The sequence below is a fragment of the Cryptomeria japonica genome, chromosome 9 (genome assembly GCF_030272615.1).
Source record: "Cryptomeria japonica chromosome 9, Sugi_1.0, whole genome shotgun sequence".
Lineage (NCBI taxonomy): Eukaryota > Viridiplantae > Streptophyta > Pinopsida > Cupressales > Cupressaceae > Cryptomeria > Cryptomeria japonica.
The window spans coordinates 706,823,193-706,841,965 of record NC_081413.1 but is presented as its reverse complement, the minus strand read 5'-3'; the positions used below and the strand labels follow the sequence as shown (position 1 = coordinate 706,841,965).

General features: G+C 36.3%; 1 protein-coding gene across 1 annotated transcript in view; it reads left to right on the top strand.

Moving 5' to 3' along the window:
* The window catches only part of LOC131073911 (uncharacterized), a 186,918-nt gene that overhangs the window by 88,248 nt on the left and 79,897 nt on the right, over positions 1-18,773 (top strand). Inside the window, exon 10 of the mRNA XM_058010418.2 lies at positions 11,295-11,536. Coding sequence (XP_057866401.2) covers positions 11,295-11,536 — 242 coding nt within the window. The remainder of the gene's footprint in view (positions 1-11,294; positions 11,537-18,773) is intronic.

Below are 18,773 nucleotides of genomic sequence, written 5' to 3'. Positions count from 1 at the left end.
CGATCATATTTGAGTTAGAGAATGAGATGGATATTCTAGGCAATTAATTTGAAGAGGGAATGATTTTCGCTCTCTGAGGAGTTTAGGACATTCCATCTGAAGAAGGTAATCAGGAAGAGGAAGGTATTGAACAACTTGCAATTCCTGATTGGTTGAAAGAAAAGTTGAAAATGAAAGCGCTAGTGGAAGTTCAAGAAGAGGATGACACATTTGATTTCTTGGCCAGATTAGGAAAGGTGGAAGTAAAGAAATCACCAAAGAGGTTTTTCACAATTTAGAGGGATGAAACAGGCCGTCGTTCAGTTTAGATTGTTGTGTCAAAAGTGGACAAGGTGAAGGAGGATATTGTTAGGGTTTCAAGCAGATCCGAAGCAAATATGAACCAAAAATTAGATGCAGATTTAAATACAAAAGATGAAGAAATAAAACAGGACACAGATAACACAGAGATTTAATGTGGTTCACCCAGAATGGGTTACGTCCACCATACATAGCCATCCAATCTTTCTTATTATCCAGCAAAAATAGTACATCAACATCCCCATGCCTTAAGCATCCCAGCCGCTTATAACATGCATTTTTAGGGCAACAAACAAAGTCGGCCTTTTTAGGGTTTTATTACAATGTCAGTTTTCATCAACAAAAAAAGGGCAAAAAAACACTGCGAGAATACGTGCTGAGTGTACAGCACTTTGCTGATCAGTCGCCACATATCAATAGATATTACTCCTTAGAAATATGAAATCACGATTGTCAACTTAGGACCAACTACAAAGGGTGAAGAAGTTGAGGACTTGGACAACTCGGTCACTTCCATGAAGGCAAGACTAGAAAAGCAAGTAGGAAAGAAAAGAGAATACAAGAAGGAAATTAAGCGCCTAAAGAGGTATATCCAACACTTTACCAAGCCTCTTGATCGAGGCGATATAGTGGCACCTGCACTTTTGAATCCTTCACAAGAAGCAATTGGGAATTTTGGAGAAGAAAGGGTGATAACTAGAGAGGATAAAGAGTGGATGGCAAGCAACAGTGAAGAAGCAGCCACTTTTGTGGAAAAGTTAATATTAATGTATGGACAAACTTCCTCTTTTCTCTCCAAAATTGCGAGCAAGGCAGAAGCATGGGACGACCTTCATGATGTTCAGGATAGGATTATCCCATGCCTTAGGGTGTTGAAAGGAGTTCCTAAGCAAGAATTGATTGATGGAAAGATAATTGCAGCAGGGGCTGCATATGATTGCAACACATGGTATTGGGCATTGGTTGCACGATGTGAAGTCCTAGAAAAAGTGAAGGGTGATAGTATTAAGACTGAGGAGCAGATTAGAGAAATTCAAAACAAGATTTTCCTTGTAATTGCTGATCTTCTTGAGAAGGAGACCATTTGAGAAAATGATATGCAGATTGAAAATCTAAAGCTAAGAACTTAGGAGATTTTCTTCACCATCACTGGACCAATCCTGAAATAGAATGTGACTAAGGCATTGAATTTCTTGTCCATTCGGGATGCCTTCCAAAGACAGGAGTTGGAATGGGAGATTGCTTTTGCTGTGTGTGTAGATGACTTGGGTGGATTGGAATTCAAGGTGAATATGCTGCCACATGTCAGGATGTAGGTCAGCCCGATCGTGGCCAGATTCATTGAACATACTACCACTCAAAGGGATAAGGATGTACCTTCCTAGAAGATAACTTCTTGCGCCTTTTGTCCTTCATGCATCTGTCCTTATGTTATTTTGGGAAATCCTAATTAGGGTTGTTATGTTTTGATCTCAGCCGTTGATCTTAGATTTATCTCGGCCTTTCATTTATTTTTCGGAGCTCTATATAAATTCTTATTGTTTCATTTTGTTGTGTGGAGAGATTTATGAAATTGTTGCTAAGAGCTACATTTGTAATATAAGTTCATTTGCAGTTTGCTTTGAAGCCTTATTGTTATCACGTGGTTGCATGGTTGCATATTTTCTTCAACAATAGAATAGATTTGCTTAGAGAAAATTTTCTTTTAAGGTTGTTAGATGAAGGATTTGATAGTATAGATTGGTGAAACAATTGCTCATACTTTTTTTGAATAAATGATTTTTGTTCAATGTGTAAAGTTAGCCTAAGCTTATATCGTGGATGCTTTAACTTCTACTTTGAATAAATATTGTTCGTTGGATGGTATTATTTGTAGCATGAAAATCTTGAGCACAACCCTAGAAGATTGCACTTACTTTGCACAGTTGTCTTTAATGTGGTGAAGCAGAGTATTGTTATTGGTTTCACCTAATCTTTACCTTCTGTTGAGTTCTTAAGAGTATCATAGAACTTCTAAACCCTTCTCCTTTTATCCTTTTTTGACAATCCAAAAAAAAAAAAGAACATTTATTGTCAAATCCATCTAAATCCTAATTTGTGAACGATATCAAGCATAAGTCCCCCTTGTATTTCAACATACATAACCAAGGAAGCTATCCAACATAAAGTCGCCCGTTCACACATATAAACCTTGGAGTCGTTGTGTGTTCTTCATGCAATCTTGGCAAACGTAGTGATTTTGTTCGAGAGAGGGTAGAGTGTCCTTGACATTTTATTTTAATGTTTGGTGAATGATAAAACGTGCACCAACAAGATCTAAATATATTGAAAAAGGACGAGTTGCATCGGATCCTTATCGCCTATTAAATGAGGATTGAAGACAAGCCATCAAAAAGAGAGGGAACCTTTAAAGCCTAAGGAAGGGAAAGCACAAGGTATGTGAACCAAAAAACTAAAGAAAGGATTTGGGAATTATCAAGGTAAGTTACCATTCAAATGCTTTGTGGTAAAATAGGTCATTTTGCTTCTAAATGTCCATAGGATAAGATAGAATGAAAGTAGCAAGGATGGAGAGGACCACTACATAAGGGAAGAGAGCATCATCAAAAGAAGCATAAGCAAGGTCAATATAAAAAGAACTTATGCAAATACAAAAAGAGTCTTTATTCAAAAAGGGATGATAGCTCATTGGAGTGAAGCAGCAAAGAAAGTTCAAATAGTGATGGAGAAGAAATAATCTTCATGGTAATGGAAGTAGAGGATGATAAAGATGAAAAGAAAGGAGAAAAAGAGGCGTGCAATGAAGATGAAGAGGCTTGAGGAAGAGTTCCATTATGCTTACATAGAAAACAAGAAGCTTGAGAAAACAATTTTTTAACAAAAGGTACGAATTCAAGAGGTTAGTGAAGCTCAAGAAAAACTAAGATAGTATCTTGAAAAATTGAATAAGATAATTTTAGATCTAAAAAGTACAATTAGAAGAGGCAAAACGGATTGAGGAGGTTATAAGAGATTAGCTTAAGGCAAAAGAATCCGATTGTGTAAAAACTTAGAGCTCAAAAATGTTTCTTTAAGGAGTTGGAGAAATCCATTGAACAAGTGAATCGTTGCTTGGACTTTGACAAAAGCGTCGGAATATTGGATGTTATCATCAATTCGCAAAGGTTATTGTTTATTAAGACCAATCTTGGTTTTGTTGAAGATCAAGAGAAGACAAAGGATGCTACAAGTTGTAAAACTATGGATCCGCCACAGAAGGAAAATGAAGAAAAATCGAAAAGCTACATCAAGGCTCTCAAGAGTTCCACCAAAAGGGATGACAATAAAAAGGAGATTAAGAATGAGGATAAAGTCCCACAAAAGGGCAGTCTACCTCCAAAGGAAAACAAGGACAACTTCAGAAGGCTCTTTCGTCAAAGATAGCCATATATAATTAGGTTCCATCATTCCTTTCACAACTAGTGTTTTTCATGCAATCATTTTGGTTAGAAAGTAGTAGATTGTAGAATTCGTACAATGGATAATCCTGGTTTCACCAAAAGAATTATATTTCATTTGCTCCTTTAGTGGATTATAATAGCTACAAATGCAACAATTTTGCTCACACAACATGTTTTTGTAGAACTATTTCTAGTGAGCCTCCGAGAGAAAAAAAGGTGGATGTTCTTGACAAAAGGATGGATGAATCAACTAAGATTGGAAGAAGTAGGAGAAAGAAAGGAAAGAAGAATCCATGTTTGTTCAAATAGATCTACAGACACAAAACAAAGGAGATAGATGATATGTTGATAGGGGATGTGCTGAGGTGTTTTTTATGCACTTCATACATAGAATAAAATACCAAGTATGTGAAATACCAAGTATTTCATCCTCTCTTGAACAAAATCCTCTTGAATGCTAAGCTATGTGGTCAAATGAGACGACTCCAAGGTTCCGATAGTTAGGTCTTGACTTTATACGTGGATAGACTCAGAGATATATGATGTGATTTTGTTGGAATCACAAAGGGACTTACGTTTTACTTGAACTTTGAGACAGTTATTTATGATGTGATTTTGCCCTCTTCCTTGTTTATGTTAATGATTTAGTAGTTGCAGGAGTATTCATTATTTCCTGCATTGGTTGTGTATTCATCTTATTGTTATCGTGCCTCACCACTCTTCTCAATTCGTCAATTTTGCTTGAACATTTTGAGCTTTGTATTTTACCGTTTCTAAGTATGTTGGAAGTGTATCGATTCTTTATCATAATTGTCACCGCTCATGTATGGGTGACTCATGTCTCCTGCGGTTCGTCTTCTATTTGTACTCCATCCGAAAGATATTCATTCGTCTATGTGGTTTTCGTCGGTGAGAGATTCATGTGTGGTATCGTCTACGTGGCTGTTGTCGGTGTGGGAGTATGTTACGGTTTGCATTGTAACTGCCATCGGGTTTATTACGTGATAGTTCTTCAACTTCCTCCATCTTAATATTTTTCGTGCCTTGCTTATTCCGTGTGTAGTGTTGCGGATGTTTTAGATTGGAGGCATGAAGTTCTGAAGTGATACTCCTTTGATTATTTCATCTGTGTCCAGTCGTGTGACAAGATTTCTCAGTATATTCTTCAGCGCTCTAGTATACTTTCTTGAGCAATCTTCTTCAGCATTTGAGTATATAATTCAACGTTCAAGTATCTTCTATTGGTGTTCAATTGGAGTATGATTATTTCTTATTGCAGGAGGATTAAATGGTAGTCGTAAAAGCTTTCTGTTTCCTCTGAGTTGTAATTAGCTTATTCAATGATTGTTAAGTGCTAACAATCCTGTTTAGTTCATTGGTTATTTAAGCTTGAGAGCATTGTATCAGATTTGGATCTTCAATAAAGATTAAGTTTTTTTGTGTGGATGGGGTTTTCACCCTTAGGTGGAGGGTTTTCCCAGCATAAATTCTTGTGTTTCAAATTTCTGAGTTTTTTTATCTTTTTGGTTCTATTTTTAACAGTTTAGTCGGTCAACCAAGGCTTAATTTTCACTCAAAAAAACGTTCAAGGCATGTTAAATTTTCTCTGTTTCACAAGGTAATTTGCCCAATTTTTTATTTTTTTTGCCTTAGAATTTTGCTCTCCTAAAGATGAAAATTGAAACGCACAAGAGAGTTTCATTATACAAGGAAGATTTTATCTACTTCAAAATTATAATCCTCGAAAGGTAAAAAAATCAATCCTAGAAGGAAATTTCCTAATTTTTCTCACCTTGATTTTTTCTTGACAACCTTGTGACATGACAAAAACATGAAAAGTTGATAACCTTTGCAATTTTGCGACCTTGACAACCTTTCTTTCTCTTATGACAACAATTGACATTTTACAACTTTAAATAATGGTTCAAATCTCAACAACCTTGCCTCAACCTACACAACTCTTCCTCAGTAGAAAAAGTTAACGACTAAAGAACTACTACCAAGCCTAGACAACTAAGAAAATGACTATCCTAAAAAACGAAAAGTGGGGGGTCCCCATTTGCAATGGGGTGATGTGTGAAAATGTCACAATTGGATGTTCAAGGCACATGGCAGGTGACAAAAGTAAATTTCTTACGCTTGAACAAACGAATGAAGGGACAATGAAAGTTGGAGACAATACTAAGAGAAACATAAAAAGAAAAGGGACACTTAGTTTCAACAATGAATAAACAAAAACTGGAAATTTCTTATATGCTAAAGGGTTGAAGCAAATCTTTTAAGTGAAAGTCAATTGTGTTATCAAGGGGACACTTACATTTCATCTTGGAGGATGTGAAATCAAGACGGATGGGAAATTGATAGCAAATGAATTAGTACATCTAATAATCTCTACATCCTCAATGAAATTAAAAAAGGATGGGAAATTGATCGCAAATGAATTAGTACATCTAATAATATCTTCATCCTCAATGAAATCAAAAACAAAATATGTTTCATGGGACAAGAAGATGAGAGATGGTTGACACAAGAGAATGGGGCACCTAAACTTTGACAATCTTGTCAAGATCAGCCGCAAGGAAATTGTGAGATACATGCCAAGGATCTCAAAACCTGCAAACATCACTTGTAAGTAGACTAGAGTAAGTTTTAAATCAAAGGAACACTTTGCATCAAAACTGTTGGAGCTTATACATGCAGATCATCATGCTCCAACTAGAACAATATGAATGCAAGGAGAAAGGAATTTATGTTATTGATTGATGATTACTCTAGAATGACTTGGCTTACATAATTAAAAGAAAAATTTGAAGCTCTTGATATGTTTAAGGCATTCAAAGCCTTTGTGGAGAATGAATAAGATTTGAAAATCAAAGGCCTTAGATTAGATAGAGGAGCATAATTCACCTCTAATGAATTTCAAGGTTTGTGTTAAAAGCATGGGATAAGAAGACACTTCTCAGCTTCAAAGAACTCCACAACAAAATGGAGTTGTGGCAAGGAAAACAGAAAAATGGCTAGAGCCATGTTAAATGAGTCAAAATAATTTGACACTTTTTGGAGAGATGCAGGAATCGTGCACAAATTAGAGTAAATGATAGCAAAACATCATATAAGTTATGGAAAGAGAGACTTGTAATAGTGAAGTATTTCAAAATATTTGGAAGCACATGTTATAAAGGAGAGCTGAAGAAGATTTTGGGAAGTTTGATTATAGAGTTGATGAAGCAAAGTGTACAAATGTTATAACAAGAGGCTACACAAGGTTGTTGAAAGTGCAAATGTGAAAGTTGATGAAGGAAGACACTATGAAGAAGAAGTTCAAGAAGATTTTCCTCAGAATGGGGAAATTTGCAAAGAGGAAACAAAGGAGGGAACTGATAAAGAGATAGTTGAGCAAGAGAACTCAAGGAGGCCATCAAGGGAACCTCTTAGTCTCCATCCAAATCTGTACCAAAAATCATCCAAAAGACTTGATAATTAGGGATAGTTACAAAGATTTAGACAAGGAGGAGATTTACTAGCACATTGAAACATGCAAATTTATCCTTGCTCTCCAAAATAGAACCAATGGACTTACAAAAGCAAGTGAAGACAAGCATTGGAAAAAGGCTATGGAAGAGGAATTGGATCAAATCAAGTAGAATGAAACTTGTGAACTTGTCCCAAGATCTAAGGATAAGAATGTCATCGACACTAAGTGGGTTTTTAGAATTAAATTGAATGAGGATGGCCATGTTGTAAAGAACAAAGCAAGGCTTGTATGCAAAGCATATTGTCAAGTTGAAGTAATTGATTGCGGAGAAACCTTTTCTCTTGTTGCTCATATGGAAGCTATAAGAATGTTTTAGCCCTTGCTAGTTTTAAGAACTTCAAAGTTTACTAGATGGATGTGACATCATCCTTCTTAAATGAAAACTTGGAGGAAGAAGTGTACATTGAACAACCAGAACAATTTCTTCTATTGGAGAAAGAGGACTATGTTTGTAGGCTAAAGAAGCCACTTTACGGATTGAAACAAGCCTCGAGGGCTTGCTATTCAAGGCTAGACAGGTACCCTCAAGAGCAAGGTTTCAAGAGAGGAATTGTAGATAGCAACTTTTATATCAAGAATGAAGGAGATGATTTGTTGATTGTTGTGGTCTATGTAGATGATATCATTTTTAGAGGTAGCAATGACAAGATGTGCGGAGATTTTGCCAAAATATGTAGGAGTTTGAAATGCCAATGCTTGGTGAGTTGTCCTTCCTTGGGTTGCAAATTTCCCAATCAGATAAGAGAATATTTATTTCACAAGTCAAATGTATTAAGGAGATGTTGAAATTTTTTAGGATGGAATACTGCAATCTAGTGAGCACTCCCATGGTTATAGGATGCAAATTAAGGGTGATGAATCTCTTGAGGGTAACTGGACTCTAGACGGGTCCATGGTTGGAAATTTATTATATGTGGCAACTACAAGGCCCAATATTATGAAAGCAGTTGTTTTGGTGGTACAATTTTAGGCAGCACCAAAAGTAACTCATGTGCAAGCAATCAAAAGAATTTAGAAATTTCTAAAGGGCACTATGGATTTTGGATTGTGGTATCCAAGTGGTGAAAATTTCACCCTTAAAAGATATACGGATGTGGATTGGGCCGACAATATTGATGATAAGAAAAACACAAATGGTGGAGAATTTTTCCATGGTAACAATCTTGTATTGGTTGAGATAGAAACATGCTTCATTTTCTCTAGCTACAACTAAGGCAGAATATATTGCAGTAGTAGCTTGTTGCGCACAAGTTCTATGGATGAAACAAACTTTGAAGGATATTAAGGTTGAGTATGAGCATCACATCTCCATATTTTGTGACAATATGAGTGTAATCAACATTTCAAAGAATCTGGTTATGGACTTGAAGACAAAGGACATTCCAATTAAATGCCATTTCCTAAGAGAGTAAGCAGCTGGTCAATAAGTAAAGCTGGAGTACATTGCTACAAAAGAACAAATTGCATACATCTTCACAAAACCCCTTCTGATATCCAAGAGGAGAAGATTTCACCCTTACAACATATATGGATGCGGATTGGGCTGACAGTATTGATAATAAGAAAAGCATAAGCGGAGGAGCATTTGAGCATCCCATCTCCATATTCTATGACAATATGAGTGCCATCAACATTTCAAAGAATTTGGTTATGCACTCCAAGACAAAGGACATTCCAATTAAATACCATTTCCTAAGAGAGCAAGTGGTTGGTCAACAAGTGAAGTTGGAGTACATTGCTACAAAGGAACAAATTGCATACATCTTCACAAAACCCCTTCCAATATCGAAGAGAATGTTTCACCCTTACAACATATATGGATGCGGATTGGGCTGACAGTATTGATGACAGTAAAAACACAAATGGAGGAGCATTTTTCCCTGGTAACAATCTTGTATCTTGGTTGAGATAAAAACAAGCTTCAGTTTCTCTTTCTACAATAGAGGCATTATATTTTTCAGTAGCAGCAGCATGTTGAACATAGGTTCTATGGATGTAGAAACTTTTGAAGGATATTAAGGTTGAGTATGAGCACATCACATCTCCATATTTTGTGAATCAACATTTCAAAGAATCTAGTTATGCACTCCAAGACAAAGGACATTCCCATTAAATACCATTTCCTAAGAGAGCAAGTGGCTGATCAACAAGTAAAGTTGGAGTACATTGCTACAAAGGAACAAATTGCAGTCATCTTCACAAAAACCCTTCCAAAAGAGACTTTTGAGTACCTAATGGAGAAATTGGGAGTGATATCACTCTCATTCATTCACTAAGTTCTTCAAGAGAAACATGTGATTTGGAGGAGCTATTCCTTGTCTTATCGTTTGACCTGAGAAAGCCTTTGCCATTAATGTCAAAGGGGGAGGAGTGGAGTAAGGGGGAGCATTTAGTTAGGCGGAGATGCATGTTTCCGTTGCATTCCAAGATTATTTATTTACAAGGTTGCCATCAATGACAAAATGGCGGATTGTTGGGAATTGTTGTCATTGATGTCAAAGTGCAAATTAGTGGCATAATAAATAGTGGATTAGTGTGCGCCAAATATATGGCACTTCTATTGAGTTATTTTGGTAAAGAATAAATTAATTAAATGCTTACATGGGCTGACCCATGTCTTGTGCCCAAGTGGAAAAGACTGAATAAAAAAATGCAAATGAATGTTGATGTTTTGGGCTCATCCCTCCTTATGTGGGTTCCATATTAAGAGGTGCTTAAAATCAAAATATTATGTATCTTTTGCTGGCCGACCTCCTTGAGGCTAGCACCCTCCTTGGACAAGGTTAAATAAAATTAAATAAAAACATTCATATTGCCTTGGCTGACCTAGTGAAAGGGTGCATGTGATTGGTATAAATAAGAATTAATTTGAGATCATTCAACCAAGCAATTTATTGAATATTCTTCCTATTCAAAGCAGATCTCAAGCAGACTTAGTAGATTTAAGGGCCAAACATGAGCAGTTATTATTGAAGGTTGTTGCAGATCTATGATCAAACATTATTGAAGATTGTTGCAGACCTATAAGCATGTTTTATTGGAGATTATTGCAGATCTATGAGTAGATTATTTTAGACCTTATGAGCAGAAATTATTGAAGAATATGAGCAGATTCTAATGTGAATTATTGCAGACCTATAAGCAAAAAGTTTTGAAGTTTATGAGCTGATTTCAAGAAGCTTTTTAAGCAGATTTGTGGAGGTGGATTAGATCTGATTCAAGAAGATCAAACCATTATCAAGGAGGTTGGTGCCTTGTTTCCGAAGAGATTGGTGTCTCTTGTTGAATTGGTGTTCAGTTGTGGGGATTGGTGTATCCAGTGGGTTTGTGCCTACAAAGATTGTAAGAAGTTTCTAATACAAAAGCAATATTCTGCCGTGGTTTTCCCCCGCAGGGTTTTTATGTAAATTGTGTGTTCTTCTTGTGCATTTGCTTTTATGGTCTTGTATTTGTCACTTAAAAACTATAGGAGGATTGAGAGTAATGGAACTGAAGAAGCTTGAATGACTGAAACAATCCTGAATTATCTTATGTAAAAGAGCATTAAATCCTTCCATAGGAGAATTTTTTTTTTATTACAATCATTTTACAACCTTAAGTATGCTGATCATTCCAAATAGTATTTGGCAAACTTTAAAACACTGCAATCTGCATGCATTTGAGTTGCTACTTTACAAATGTAGATCAATTTGTTTGCCATGTTATTTTTTGCTATCTTGTTTTTGTTATTACGTAGATTTTATGTTGAGGTGGAAGAAATAAACTAGTTCAAGTAGAATTTATTTCAATTCTTTTCTTGTTCAAGATCAAGATATGTTTTAAGAATCTGTTCTTGGGAGATGACAAGTTTGAAATGTAATTGATGTAAAAAGTAAGGATTATTGCTGAAAACAAGTGTTACCAGGCAAGTTGATATGTTTTTTGGTCAAAAGCTATTGGGTCTTTTAATAACATATTGCTGGCTTTTTAAACGAATTTTAACTGTTAAATTTTTTGCTGTGTTTGTAACCCTGTTGCAGTTCCTCATTTTGAGAAAATGCTGTATGATCAAGGACAACTTGTGAATGTGTATTTGGATACATTTGCTATCTGGAAGGATACCCTTTATTCCTCTGTTTGTCGGGACATACTGGATTATTTGAGGAGGGATATGATAAACCATGAAGGTGGAATATATTCCGCAGAGGATGCTGATAGTGCAGAGTTTGAAGGAGCAACAAGGAAAAAAGAAGGTGCTTTTTATGTTTGGACCAGTGAAGAGGTTTGTTATACATGTACCATCAACATTTATTTTCATTCTTATTGCGAAATTAATGACCTTTGTAAAGTTTGCATTGTTTCTCTTTTGTGGAGTAGAATATTGCTGAGAAATCTGATTATTATCATTTTAGTAGCAAAAATCTCTCTCCAGATTGATTATGCAAACCAAAAGATAAAGATTCTTTCAATCAATTGTGGGAAAAAAAGAAAAATCTGAAAATTTCATAAAAGTAAAGAAAAAATACTTTTTTCTGCTAAAGGTAAACTCTGGTTAGAGTCCTTTCTTGTTATCATATAATAGAATTAATCAAAAGCATAAGATGCAAGATGTGTTAGGAATATTACATCATTAGGTATCTTTGTTATAAATTGTTAGTCTAAATATTAGAATGTCATGTGTGAAGAATTATTGTACGGGATTGTAATATTCAAGTTTTTAGAACAACTTGTTTTTCAAAAGAAATGTTTATAAGAGTTTATACTAGTTTTCCTATAATTTAGCATATAACTTTCCTATACATATGTATTGAATGAAATATGAGAGAGTAATAGGTTTATTGTGTAAAATTAATTTTGTAGGCTTCTATAACTCTGCCCAAATTTTTGATGTGGCATCGGAGTAGGTAGATATGATGTCTTTTATTTCCTATTGTCTATTGGAGATCATGTCTTCATGCTATATACTCTGTTGTTATTGCCACTAGTATTCCTACACTCATGCTCTTCTGGTCTGACAACAAAAGCAAGACTTTCTTTTTGTTTATTTATGGCATTGCGTTGATTGGTTGTTGGAAAAGCGTATTGGCTGTAGGAATAGATCTCTTCATCTACAATAGGAGATCAAGCTAATGTGATGAGTGTGGAGTCCAAAATAGAAGCTACTTCATCCATCACCCTATTGCTACCATATAAAAATATGGGGCAGAGTCATTTGAAGTGATTGGATCTGTTTTTATGTTCATGTCATAATGATTCCAACACCACCTGTCAAAGGCTTACCAGAGGAGAATAAAAGTGATCATTAAAGATCGGTGTAAATAATTGCTATGCTAATAGTGTAGTGAAGGAAATAAGCATGGCACTTTTTTTGTAGGAGACTCTATATTATAGAAAGGAGACATGTAGGAGTTTAGATCTAGACTTGTGTGTATTTCATCAAAGGAGAGATTTTTCTCTAGGAGTTTGTGGAAATAGATTACTACTAGAAATTGATTGCAAAGGGAAGGATTCAAGTAAGGAGCAACGACTTTATTTATTGTTTTACATCACAATTGACTTTCACAACTATCCCATCCTTTGGAACCACTGGCAGATTGTGCTGATGGCAGATGGATGGTTGATAAGAGGTGTGCTCACTCACTTAACGCTACTCCACACTCAATTCACATAGGGAGTACAAAAGCCCCTCCAAGAAAGAAGAGAGTAGATCCCAAAGAAAGATAGAGGAGAGAGGAGGTCCCCTCCCACCCAAAGAAGAGAGGGAAAGAGAGAGAAGGCCAGGCATTCCCCCAAATGTCTAGCCTCTTTCATGAGAATTGAATGCTGATTAAAATCAGCTGTTGTCAAATGATGTTTTTCCTATTAGAGCGAGAGTCCCATAGGTTTATATAGAAGGTCTTCACATTCCATGAATAAATATGAGGGGATAGAGCATATGATATGTTTTTGGAAATTGTGCAATGGTCCCAATGTCAATGTTGACTAGTGGTAGGATCTAAAGTAGAAGGCCTAATGGGTGCAGATGAAGAAAATGTAGTCGTGAAAGCATTGTGTTATCCAAATCCAAAATGTGAGAGTCTACAAAGTTACAAATAAACAGGAGATGACCGGTATGAATGTGTCCTAGTGAAGTGAATTTGGAAGACATTCATTGATGTTAAAGTTCAAATTAGTGGTGTAATGATTGGAGGTTTAACGTGTGCCAAATTTATGGTACTATGATCGAGATAATGGAGTTTTCATTGTTCATGAGAAAGGCAATTTATTCTTAAATTGCACAAGTATTTAAACAAGGCATCTGTGCTTGAGGGGAATTAATTAAAGCAAAATTAATATTTTATCTTGGACAACCTCCTCATAGAAGTCACCCCTTGTAAAGGGAAATTAAATTAATTTTTCCTTGGTGTTTGTTTTTTTGGGTCTTGTTGATTTGTTTTTTATGCACATACGAACACAAAATAAAATATCAAGGTATCTTATCCTCTTTTGAATAAAGTCTCTCAAATGCTATGCTTTGTGACCAAATGAGACAACTCCAAGCTTACGAAATGTCAGGTATTTACGTGTGGATAAGCTCAATGGTTGATGTGATAATGCTGGAATCACAAGGGGAATTACGTTGTAAATGAATGCTTGAATACTTGGATGTTGCTGGAACGTGGGATTAATTCATCTAACAAAGAAAGATCAAAAGGAAAGGGTTTAGAGAGTCTAATCTACTCCTAGGAATTTAAGAAGTGGTGAATGACTTGGTGAGACTCTACTAGACTTTGCTTTGACATCAATGAACAACTCCACAAAGCTAGTGCAATCTTATAAGGTAAAGGTATAAATGTTCAAATTACTACCATCAGCATCAATACCATCAAGGCAATGCATACCAATGGATGAGCAATAATTGAAGTTAAGTTCAATTCAAATTCCAGTTGACCACACAAGGCAAACTTACAATCAACAAGCTGCTAGTGGTATGGATTATTAAATGAGTTTCACCACTAATCATCCACAAAATCTTCTAGTCATCTAATCAACATAAAAGCAAATGAGAATTGGAAGCCATGCAACTTGTTGAAACAACACATTTCACCATATCTTCAATGAAAAGAGTATATTCATTTACAAGTCTTTGCAACAATCTCTTCTTCTCCTACTCTACTCCTCTAAGTTCTAATTTCTAATTGCCTTAGCAACTATTCTTCTACTCTTCTACTGCTAACTATTCTTCTATTAACCTTTATAAATGAGAGCATTGAGCCTTATATAGATAGCTCATTACAATGAATGGCTCAGATTGATTCAATATCATTGGCCAAGATTGAAAGATAAAAAGCTTAATTATGGTTTGTTACAACCACCATTACATTGACCAATTAGAGATGAGGGTAAGTAAGATAAAAACTATTTGATGTAGTGCCACGTGTCACTTATTCCCTCCTTGAATGAATGTTGACTTGGTACCCTTTGATTGAACGAATGGTGACTGGGAAGCCACCTTAGCTTGCATTGTAGATCTGATTAACTCATCCTTGAACATTCCCCATGATGCTTGGAATTCCTTGTGATATTTTGTATTTCATCCTTAACATTCTTTGACTTTGAGATTCCTTGATGTAGATCCTTCTTCATAATGTGGAATCCCCTGTGCTTATGTCTTGAACTTGCCCTCCTTCATTTGCTCGCCATCAAGGTGAAGTCTTCTTCATGTTTGATCTGTGGAAATCCTCGTCTTGAAATCCTCTTCCAATACTTGAAATGTTGGTCTTCCGATCCGCATTTGTTGCCTTGTAGTGCTGAGCCCCTGGTATCCCTGCAAGTTGCATCCTCGTTCACCTAAAGCCTTGATCATCGTGCTTTCCTTCCTTGTAGCAAACCTGCAAAACAAACAAACATTGAATCAAACACCCATGTGATAAACTTTATTTCAACCTTGGTGGGAAATCCATCCTCATATGGATAGATCAGTTCTCAAAACATCTGCATTATCCCTGTCCATTCCTTCACTTGGTGGAAACTTGATGCCTATAGGGACTACTTTGTCATTGATCTTCCTTTGAATTGATTTGTCCCTTCTTTTATAATTCTGCCTTGAAGTGGAAATATGACCCTCATTGGGACTCATTCTCCTTGAAATTTTGTTTGATTTGATCACCATTTGAAGGAGTGGAAATTCAAACCCCATCAAACACTTCAATGTTCCTCATTTTGTTCTCACAAATAATTTTCCAGAATTAATTAAGGTTCTAATTTCAAATAGTTTTCAGACCTGTAAGCATGAAAACCAGAAATTTAACATTAGGTAACACAAATTCTGGAAAATACAAGAGATTTGATCAAAATTTGCATAATTTGCCCTTAGAAAACCTGATTTTCAGACTTAGGATAAGTCTGATTGCAATAAATAAGTTTGAAGACGCCCCTGTAAACTCAGAAAATGGCATGTTTGATGCAATCTCAGGTCTGATTTCTGAGTTTAAAGTTTGAGGATACCCCTGGAAATGGTTGATTTTGGTGCTGGAAAGTTGTATTAGATTTGATTTTCTGAGTACCATGTGAAGACACCTTGGTATGCTTTGAAAATGACTGATTTGAAGCTCAAAAAAGTATACCCAGGTTTGAACACACTCAGAAGATGGTGTATTAAAGTCTGATTTTCTGATATTGAAGTCTAAATACACCTCGAAAATGGATAATCTTGGCTGCCCCAACACTTTTCAGGTTAAATTCTGAGTTTGGATGTCTGAAAACACTCAGAAAATGACAAATTTCAGATATCAAAGTAATAACGAAGTCTGGTTTTCTGAGGACAAAGTTTGAATACATCCTCCGAATGTCTGATAATGCCTTCTAAAAGTCTGAAAATACTCAGAAAATGATTGATATTAATGACTGGAAGTGCTCACAGCCATGCCATACACTTGCACTTAAGTTGTTTCACCCCTCCAAGTGCGGAAATGGCCATGCCTGGGCACTAACAAGTGGCTAGGAATGTTGTATCAGTCTGAAAAGAGTTCTGAAAATGATGCTTCAGACCTGCACCAGCAATGGTGTCCACACAAAACACCCTCAAATTCTTGAAAAATAGTACCTAGACAAAATCGCCCTTCACCAAGGATGGCTGGAAATGAAGTATAAGTCTGAAAATGTGATGTTCCAGCAATGACCAGCAATGGCGCCCAATAATGGTGTTCAATCTCTCTAAAACAATAGTGCCCAACAAACACTTTAACAAAATTGCAATGATTCGCAACAATTGCGCGAAACATTATCGGCAAAAAATGTGGCTCAATCGGCCACAGAAAATCGCTGTCACTCCTCTCCAATGGTGGTGCTAGTTATGATTGGGCAAAATCGCCCTCTTCAATATGCATCTCTCCTTCAACAATGGTGTCAAGATGACACTTAAGCAAAAATCGCCCAGCTGGAATCTTCAATCTGCCTCCAATCACACTTCAAACTGTCACATCAGGACACTTATAATATTATTTTAATGCTGGCTGGGCATACTTATTGATGTTTTTGCTTTGATATTTCACCATACAAGCAAAACTTGCCTTTATAACAGCCTGGGGAAAATCTATTTGCTTCGGGATAATTCATATTTTCATTAAATGTTTGTTGTGGGGTATTAAATAATTTGTAACAAAGCAAAAACAATTAAATTTGGGCATACCTGGCATTAAATCCTTTTCACTTGCATTAAATTTGAGCCAGTTGGGGAAAATCGATCCATTTTGGGATAGAAAATTGTATTAAATCTCATCATAACTCATCACGAGGCCCTTGGGGAAAAATGTGGCTTATTTGGACAATTAAAATTCATTCATTTGTTCATCTTGTCCACACATTTCGCCTTTGGGGAAAACGACACCTATCAGGACAAACAAAATTGATTAAAACTTCACCAATCCTCCCAAGGGAAAAACATACTTCATCGGGACAAGGAATTTTGTCGTCATTAACTTCGTCACACTTCATTTTTCATCCGTGGGGAAATCTGCACCTCATCGGGACAAATTCCAACATTTAGTCAAATTTTTGCCCTCCAGTGGAAAAACGTGGTTCATTAGGACAAAAGTCAAAACACTTAGGGAAAAACGCTGTTCATCGGGACAAAGTCCAAAAACTCAAGGGGAAAAACATCTCCCATCGGGACAAAGTCCTTTATGCCTTCAAAACTCAGTGGAAAAACGTCCTCCATTGGGACAACTCATATATAGGCCTTAATTTCATGGGAAAAGACATTTTCCATCGGGACAATGATGATTTTCGCACTAAAAATGCCCAGACTTGTCAAATTTTACTGTTTTGCATCGATACTCAGACTATTTCAACTAGGGGAAAATGAGGCTCCATTGGGACACTGTGCAAATCTGACCTAATTCACCTCCTAGGAGTGGAAAAACGACTCCTATAGGGACTTTTAGCACCTGTGCACAAAATTCACACCATATTGCAACATCTTTAACATATTTGTGCGCATTTCAAGGTGGAATTGAAACTCTTAGGCAACCTGACACTTAGGACCCTTTTAACAATTTTAACGTCCGTTCGACATTTTGACATGACACTCTCGGATAAGCAAAGACGAACACTAGGGAATTATTGCTAAACCAAGGCAACCTAGCAAAACATCTACCCTAAAAGGCAAAAAAGTGGGGGTCCCCATTTGCAATGGGGCGATGTGTGAAAACATCACAACAGGTCTCTAAGAGGGACGACTTCCTTGATCCCAACGCTCACCTTGGGGAATGAAATAAAAACTTTGAAACTATATATTAATTTCTCTTAGTTGACCCCCTAAGTTTGGTGCTCATCTTGGGCATGCAAAACAATGAAATTAAATGAAATTCAAATGCTGGCCGACCTGCTTGGACACTTGTTACTGCTGGGTGAAAAGGTGATATTATTCTTATCTAAGGCGGATCGGAGCAGACCTAGGGAGCAGAAATTCTATAGGTTTATGAGCAGATGATTTCAGACTTGTGAGCAGTTTTGTTTCAGATCTGAGCAGGCTTTATGAACAGACTATTGCTGACTTTGTGAGTAGAAAGTATCAAGAATGATGAGCAGATTTTGAAGCGAATTATTGCAGACCCTATGAACAGACTTTTTAAGACTTTATGAGCAGATTTGTATCAAGTTTTTCATTGAATATTATTCTTATGTAAGGCAGATCTGAGCAGACCCAGGGAGCAGAAATTCTTTAAGTTTATGAGCAGATGATTTCAGACTTGTGAACAGTTTTGTTTCAGATCTGTTCAGACTATTGCTGACTTTGTGAGCAGAAAGTATCAACAATGATGAGCTGAAGTGAATTATTACAGACCGTATGAGCAGACTTTTTAAGACTTTATGAGCAGATTTTTGCAGAGCTTGTCAGCAAAAAGAATTAAAGATTATGAAGCGAACTACTGCATGCATTATGAGCAGAAAGTATTGAAGCTTATGAGCAGTTTGTCTTTAAAGAGATTGATGTCTCTTGCTGATTAGGTGCTCAGTTGTGGGGATTGGTGTCTCTA